General features: G+C 39.4%; 1 protein-coding gene across 2 annotated transcripts in view; it reads left to right on the top strand.

The window, feature by feature from the left end:
- Positions 1-3,069, top strand: part of Pcdh18 (protocadherin 18) — a 14,284-nt gene extending 11,215 nt beyond the window's left edge. The window contains exon 4 of one of the 2 annotated variants that reach the window (XM_021195548.2): positions 1,079-3,069. In XM_021195548.2, coding sequence (XP_021051207.1) covers positions 1,079-1,746 — 668 coding nt within the window. In that variant the 3' untranslated portion in view covers positions 1,747-3,069. The remainder of the gene's footprint in view (positions 1-1,078) is intronic. The other variant, XM_021195547.2, reaches the window with a different exon arrangement.
- The last annotated feature ends 5,576 nt before the right edge of the window (positions 3,070-8,645 follow it).

Below are 8,645 nucleotides of genomic sequence, written 5' to 3'. Positions count from 1 at the left end.
CTGTATACTGAATTTGGGATTCCCTTCTTTCTTTTGGTTTTTTGTTTTTTGTTTTGTTTTTTTTTTTTTTTTTGATTGTTCTTTCTTTCTTTTTTTTTTTTTTTTTTTTTTTGCTTTTCTCAGTTGTAGTGGTTTCTATGGGTTTGGCCACTCACATTCCACTAGGGAACTGGAACATATGGAAGAATCACAAAATGCACTTTCATATTCTTCAGCTTCCAATGACTTTTTCATGCAATTGAATATTAATGTATTTAAACCATAAATAGGTACTTTATAACAGGACAACTCCGGATACCTAAAGTACTGATTCAGAGAACCTGGAATTGCTATTTTAATAGACCAGTGAATGATGGATACAAACCTTAAGGAAGACAAGATACCCCCAGGGTGGGGTGGTACCCAAGGGAGTTCCCCTTCTCTGAGGAGAAGGGATGTGGGGTAATGCAGGAAGGGCTTTTAAGGGTGGGACCGGGAAGAGGGGATGGAGGGGGTCTATGAGCGGGATGTAAAGTATTTTTTAAAAGAAGGAAAGAAAGACTGATAAGGACACTAACCAGAGAACCAGTGTTTTCAGCTCAGGTCAAGTCCTTATTTTCAAGACAGTTAGCAAAAACTAATTTACAGAGATTGCCTGGTGTTATTCAGAACTAAAGAGCTCACCCTCAGTTCTATTTCCAGCTGTTGCTCTTGTACAGTTTATGCTCATCTTTCGTTGGATTACCTAAGCCTTAGCTTTGTTTGGACATAATCACATATAAATAATGGGAATATAAACAAAAATAAATAAAAATAAACAAATAACTCCTTATTATATTTCTGAAATCTACTGTCGACCACTAAAAATGATTCTTCGCTTTCCTTTAATAAACAGAAGACACAATCATGACATCTGGTCCAGAGAGCCAACATACAAATGAGACCTATAACTGTAGTCTATCTAATGTGCCTAACAACAGATTAACATTATGATACTAGAACAAAACCTCTTTCTGCCTTAAAAATAAGATGACATTTCCCATCGCTTTGGATGATGCCTTGTTTAATAATGGACTCTCCTTGTTTTGTTTGCACTCAGCAATGAGGCTATGTACGGAGGAGTGCAGAGTCCTGGGCCACTCTGACCAGTGCTGGATGCCCCCGATGCCCTCGCCATCTTCTGACTACAGAAGCAACATGTTCATCCCCGGAGAAGAATTCCCAGCTCAACCTCAGCAACAGCATTCTCATCAGGGGATTGACGATGACAGCCAGCCTTCAGAATCCGGGGAGAAAAAAAAGAGCTTTTCCACCTTTGGGAAGGACTCCCCTAGCGACGAGGATTCGGGGGACTCTAGCACATCATCTCTGCTATCAGAAATGAGCAGTGTGTTCCAGCGCCTTCTCCCTGCATCCCTAGACACCTATTCTGAATGCAGCGAAGGGGATCGCTCCAACTCCCTGGAACGTCGAAAGGGTCCAGCTCAGGGCAAAAATGGGGGTTACCCACAAGGGGTTGCGGCCTGGGCAGCCAGCACACACTTTCAGAACCCCACCAGCAGCTCTGGGACCCCTCTGGGGACTCACTCCAGTGTGCAGCCTTCTTCCAAGTGGCTGCCAGCTATGGAGGAGATCCCTGAAAATTACGAGGAAGATGATTTTGACAATGTGCTTAACCATCTCAGCGATGGGAAACACGAACTCATGGATGCCAGCGAGCTGGTGGCTGAGATCAACAAACTGCTTCAAGACGTCCGCCAGAGCTAGGCGACTTTAGCTAGGCCGTAGTGGTTCCATGTGTGTGGAATTAGCGGACAGGGGAAACCCCGGAAAAAAAAAAAAAAAAAAAAAAAAACTGGCGTTGCCAAATAGTTGCATTTATCATAAATGTGTCTGTGTATATTGAATATTAAATACTGTATTTTCGTATGTACACGATGCAAGTGTGATTATTTTAATCTGTATTTTAAAAATACATTTGTACCTTATATTTATGTGTAATTTAACAGACAAATTTTATTTTTTTACTCCCATGACCAACATGTTTTTCCTAATCATGCAGAAATTAGCCACTGTTTGAATCTATATCCTTTTCAACCAAAGTTACTGCTTAGCATAGTTAAGTAGGTGCGGAATTATTAAGCTGTATGAACAACACCACTAATGCATTCTGTAATTCTTAGTTTCATTAAACGAGGCTACTTCCTTTTCAATCTTTACAAAAAATAAAGTAAGCATTGTTAGAAACATTAGACAATCTTTCGATTACTACCTTCACTGCTTTCTGTTAACTATGATAGATCACTTCTTAAGGCAAAATGGAGGAAGGAAGTAGACCTATTTTGTACCTAGAAGCATCCCGAGGTGTTCCTGGGAAGGCAGTGGCGCACGAATTCTTCATAGCAATGATGCTCTAGTCCACGTTGCCTGGCAGTGGCTCCCGTACTTTTCCATGCACCACACTGGCTTGATCATGAGAATAATTTTTTCCAGTCGCAAAATATCTACTTATAATGAAACTAAACGGTGAATCTGATTTGATCCTTGCCCTATGAAATATATTCCAGTGATGTGGAATCCGTGCTCTAAATGAAAAACATTAAGTTCCCTACCAGCACGGAGTGTCGACAGACATAGATATGTCAGTGCTCTGCCCCTCCGGGATAGTAAGCATACTTGATGTATCCGAAACTCTGTATGCATCCCCCCCCCATTCTCTTATCATACTTGAACATTTGTATTGACTGCATTGTCTCTTTTCTCTCTCTTTTTTTTTGCTATAATTATTCACTTTTAGCTTTTGTCTCTTGTGCATGCTATCACAATTTTGCTTGTATTTTTAGCATATGAACATTTATAAAGTCACTTTTTTTGTTACTGCAATTTTGTCTGATTTATTGTGTGACAAATGCGAACTTTATTTATTGTGCTGTTATCTCCTATGTGGAATGCTTTGGTAAGTGAGATCCTTAGTATGACTATTATCATTTATGTCCATGCTTCTATGAATGTTATTTCTATTAATACACTATCTTGATTGTACTCTTCAGAAAAATTTACTGTCAGTGAAAATAAAAGAAAAATTAAAGCAAAGCTAAGCAACTGTCTATAAGTTTAAGTGCTTTGCATGCTTAAAACTCTCCCTGAGGGGAGATTCTAAGTTGGGCATTGAATGACAGATAGGAAACAGCCAACACCTATACCTGCACACACACCCCAATACACACACACCCCAATACACACACACCCCAATACACACACCCCAATACACACACACCCCTATACACACACACCCCAATACACACACTTATGCACACTGGAAAGGGAATGGAGGAAGAAAGAAAACAATCGATTGAATATCTTCTGTATTTTCCCTAAATGTATTTGGATTAAAACCAAAAACACAACTAGTAACAGATTAAATATTGCTCAAGTTACAGAAAACTTTCTCAGAACATGTCACGCTAACCCAAGTAAGAAGATAAGGTGATAGATAGATTTACAAGCTTCCAAGTGGCTAAAATACAACCCTCCTCCTTACTGGCAGGGCACTGACATGTTATTTGAAATTACCCCAAAGTGGTAACAACTAAGATACTTAAATTCTGAAATGAACCCCGCATAAATAGAATGCTTTATTTCTTAGAAAAGGCCCCTTTGCCTCAAAAGGTGGGACCACAACCAGGCAGAATGTCTGGCCTTTTATTTGTTTGTTTGTTTAGTAGATCACATACACTATTGCTAAGCTCATTTAAATACATTTTCCTTTCAACTCCACTTCCTCTCAGTGTGTATGATCACGAAGGAAAAGACTCATACATAACTTCACTGTTCTTTATTTATAACACCAACAGCAACTGAAGGAGCACAACCAAAAATAGAGACTGTTGAATAATGTGGAATAAATAAAACACAACATTCCCATGCAAGGCCTTCCGTGCTCCCAGACCCTGCGTTCTCCTAAGGTCTTCAGCCATCCTCGCTTCCCATGCCCACAGCTTAAGTGCGTATTAGTGCGTGACCTCAGATTAGCTCTCCTCCTCCTTTTCCCAGTCGTGTTTCCACAAATACCATGATGTCTGCTGTATTTCCTGTGCTCTAACATCTTTTCCATTTTAATCTTCTCGTAGTGAGTAGAGGGCTACCTCGGCTTGGAGCAAACAAATGAGCAATTAAGGATGTCTTTGTCATTTAGCATTCCTCATTCCCTCTGGCCCCTGTGGATTCCTTTCAATATTAATCATCTGCCATGGAAATTCTCTTCCAAAATAGATAATTCTGCTCCAGCATGTTGCTTCACAAATCCACCCTCTAACTGGTGCCTACAAAATGCTGGGCTAACCTTTCAGGGCCTAACTTGTCACAGGTCCCTCGTGTTGTGACTTATTCTTCACTAACTTCTTAGTATTTAGCAGACTACGGCTGAAGACTTCGTTTGTTGCTTAAATTCTTTCTCCCATCTTTTATGAATCACACTCACTGCTGGCTAATGACATAATTATTAAAACTCTTGTCTTACTGAAGGTATAGGGAAAGTGACACATGGTCAAATAGGTTTGGTTTCTTTGCTTCATTCTTTTCCTACTAATGTGAGAGCATTCTCAAAGCTAAATTGAAATTACTGTCATGTTGAAATTCAAAGCATAGTGGGTGTGTGTGAGGGGCTAGTGATTTCAGACAGGATGGGCGACATCTGTGACGAGCATGTCTCAAGCCTGGCATGCTCTCACACAGCTGAAGCAGGTGTTCCCCACTCAGCAATAGCTTTGTAGGCTTTCTTTTCTGTCCTGATATTCCTGTTCAAGTCACTGTATCTAGATAGCATGGCATCGCATCACCAAAGACGAAGGAGACTCTGGGTGACAACTAATGTTTTGTGTGAAAATTAAAACCAAACTACAAACGGTTTAAAGATCTGTGTGAAGCCTCGAAACATTCTAAGCGTGTACACATTTAAAAAGAGAAAGCAGGGTTGAGTGAACTCTCTGAGTCTGTCTGTCTGTCTTTCGGTCTGGCCGTCTATTTTGTGCGCATTTTCAACATGTGTATGGGACAAAACATGCATTCATAAGTGTGATCTGAGGTTGATGTCTAGAGTTATCATCCATTGCTCTTCCAACTTATTCAGTAAGGTAGGGGTCTTGCAAACCAAGAGTTCGTTGCCATGGTTGATCTTACTAGCTATTTTGATATGAGACTCCCCCTATCTTTATCCACCATATAGGAATGCAAGAAGTCTACCATGGCCACCTTTTACGTGGAGTCTGTGGGTCTAACTTCAGTCCACATTCTTGTCTGCTTAGTTCTTTGATATCCTAGCCATTTCTCCAAACCTAACCTGCTTTATTTATTTATTTATTTGTTTGTTTGTTTGTTTGTTTATATTAGAACAGAGAACAAAACTTACTTGGGTTCATAAGGTGTTTTAACTATAAAGAATAAGATATCATAGTAAGTGTAAGCATTTAAGGTATGTTAAGTTTTCTGTGGTTGTGATGAACAAAAGTACTTCTCTTTGTTTGCAAAAACTGAGGTCTTCATTTGATGTATTAATCTGCTTGGATCACCAAAGAGTTGCTATTCAGCTCATTTTTTAGAGTCATTTCTAAAACTATTGCATATCATGTAGAGTATGTTATAATTAAAACATCCTTATTGTCTGAGTTATTATTATTATTATTATTATTATTATTATTATTATTTGGTTATTGAGACAGGGTTTCTGTATAGCCCTGGCTGTCTTGGATCTCACTTTGTAGACCAGGCTGGCCTCGAACTCAGAAATCCACCTGCCTCTGCCTCCCGACTGAGTTATATTTTTATTTGCCATTTTTATCATTAATATTATAGTTCAATATCTATGTTCTGAAAGGATTAGTAAGGACCTATAGTCCTTAGCCTACAGTAGAAACCAAACCTAAAGTATATGTGAAAATGGTGGGAAAATAAAAATTAATTTGTTATATTTTATTATATCCTAGTTTACACAGTATGAGGATCCTGCAGAACATTTTATGGGGGGCTGACATCATCAAATTGCTCTCTACTTTCTGACTTTAAAGACTGTAGAAACACAACTTCCTCTGGCACTTTAAATTAATACTTTTCTATTTCCGTTTATGGCTTCTGAAAGATGCTCTGAATTCTTGTTTGCCTGTTCAGGTTTTATCTCTTCCATTTATTTCTGTAATGGCACTTCTCCTTAGTGACGCATCCGACTGTCCACATTTATAGCTCCAATCTCCACGTTTTCCAAAGGAATATAGCTTTTCCACATAACTACCTAGATTTTTATCATTCTCTACTGTTTGTTCTTGTTATAGATATGATTAGCACCATATATCTTATGTACAAAGCTAATATGTTTCACTCTCAGTAAACCTCACTCTTCTGACTCATTAGTTTGGTGAGATGGTAAGTTCAGAAAAAAAAATCAAGAACAGAAGAGACTTTCTATTTATTCTAAGTTTTAAAATACTCGTTTGGGTGTCTTATATAGAAAGCAGAATATTAAGAGTGGATATTATAAGTCAGAATGGTAACCTTAGATTTTTACAATATTTGAATCTAAATGTAGAATTAAACAGAATATTGAGAAAGGACCCAAGGAGCTGAAGGGGTTTGTAGCCTCATAGGAGGAACTAAACCACCAACGAAAGAGTATACATGGTGGGACTCATGCCTCCAGCTGCATATGTAGCAGAGGATGGCCTAGTCTGTCATTAATGGGAGAAGAGGCCCTTGGTCCTGTGAAGGCTCTATGCCCCAGTTAGGGGAATGCTATGGCCAGGAAACATGAGTGGGTGAGTTGGGGAGCAGGGGGAGGGGGGAGGGAGTTTTTTGGAGGGGAAATTAGGAAAGGAGATAACATTTGAAATGTAAATAAAGAAAACATCTAATAAAAAAAGAAAATGGCCTCTCTCTCTCTCTCTCTCTCTCTCTCTCTCTCTCTCTCTCTCTGTTTGTGTGTGTGTGTGTGTGTGTGTGTGTGTGTGTGTGTGTGTGTGTGTGTGTGTGTGTGATAGCTTTAGTAACTGTTTGGGAGTATGAAGCCCTCAAGGTGAGTACATTTTGAAGTGTAAACACGTGAGCTGTTGGTGTTCCCTTTGTCCTCATAGTCATAATCTTTACAAGAAGCTTTCAAACAAAGATTGGGAAAATGTTGTCTCTTTTCCCTGAGCCTTTTGCTTATGGAATGCAGGCATCTGAGGGAGAGGTGCCAGGTACCTGAACCTCTAGGGAGCAAATCTCCTGGTCTTTACCCTTGGCTGGCTAGCTGGCTGGACAGCCAATTTTTAAAAGCAGGGCCTGTGGGAAACATAGCCCCCATTACATTTCCAAGTGCTTTTACCTAAAGGAGAGCAAGCTTTCTCAAAGGCCCAGGTTCATTGTCCATTCTTGTTTTATTAAAAGGTACATTCTGTCACTTAAAATAGATAACCGCACCATATTCTAGATAGAAACAATGCAGACCTTTCCTCTGGAAGTGGGCCATGGTGTCACACAGTGTTTTAGGTTCTAACTTATCCATACAACTGAGTGTACATGTGTTAGATACAGTTAGTTTTTATCACTGTGTCTCAAGTTAGGTGCTTCTGGAAAGAAGGAATTCCAAATGAAAAAATAAAATAAAATACCTTCATCAGCTTGTCCTACAGGCAAGACTGTGGAGCTTGATCTTGATTAATAGTTGATATGGGAGAAGTTCAGACCTCTGTGAGCAATGGCACTCCTGGGCAGAAGGTCATGGTTGTGTAAGAGAGTTGGCCATGCAAGCCACAAAAAAACAAACTAGAAAAAAATTGCAACTGACAGTGGGTGTATTAGACAGGGTTCTCTCTAGTGAAGGAATTGGAAGAATGAATCTGTCTATAAATAAGTGTGTGTGTGTGTGTGTGTGTGTGTGTGTGTGTGTGTGTGTGTGTGTGTGTGCCTGTTCTGTTATTTATTAGAATGATTTACAGGTTGTGGTCCAGCTAATCCAACAATTAGTGCCTATATCTGGAAAGCCTAAGTCCACCTGAGGCTGGACTTCTCAGATGGTCTTCAGTATGCACTGAAATCCTAAAGAAGTAGAGTCTAATACCAGTGAAGGAGTAAAGTTGCCAGCAGGTACAACTAAAAGTTTCCTCCTTCCATATCCTGTTAACGGTTTCCAGCAGAAGTCATAGCTCAGGTCAGAGGCAGACGTTCCCTCCTCAAAAGATCTGAATTAAAGGTGTGTCTTGCCAACTCAAATTGAGCAAAAATTCCTCATAGATTTGTCTCTCTGTTTTTGGATTTTAGCTGATTCCAGGTCTATTCAGGCTGACAACCAACAATAGGCATCATAAGTTCATTCCATTCAACTGGACACATAATTATATCTCTTTTTGTCATGATGGATTTCCAAATGAAAACAATAACCAGGTCATGAAAATGTACCAACATGATTTAAGAATCTCTGCTGGACACTTTTGTGTCAACTTGACCCAAGCTAAAATCATCTGAAATGAGGGAATCTCAATTGAGAAAATGTCTCCACAGCACCCAGCTGCAAGGTATTTTTCTTTTTTTTTTTTCTTTTTTTTTTTTTTTTATTTTCTTTATTTACATTTCAAATGCTATCCCGAAAGTTTCCCATACCCCTCCCCCCACCTCTGTTCCCCTACCCACCCACTCCCACT

The sequence above is a fragment of the Mus pahari genome, chromosome 4 (genome assembly GCF_900095145.1).
Source record: "Mus pahari chromosome 4, PAHARI_EIJ_v1.1, whole genome shotgun sequence".
NCBI classification, from domain to species: Eukaryota; Metazoa; Chordata; class Mammalia; order Rodentia; family Muridae; genus Mus; species Mus pahari.
The sequence above is the reverse complement of the archived record's forward strand: the minus strand, read 5'-3'. Positions and strand labels throughout refer to the sequence as shown.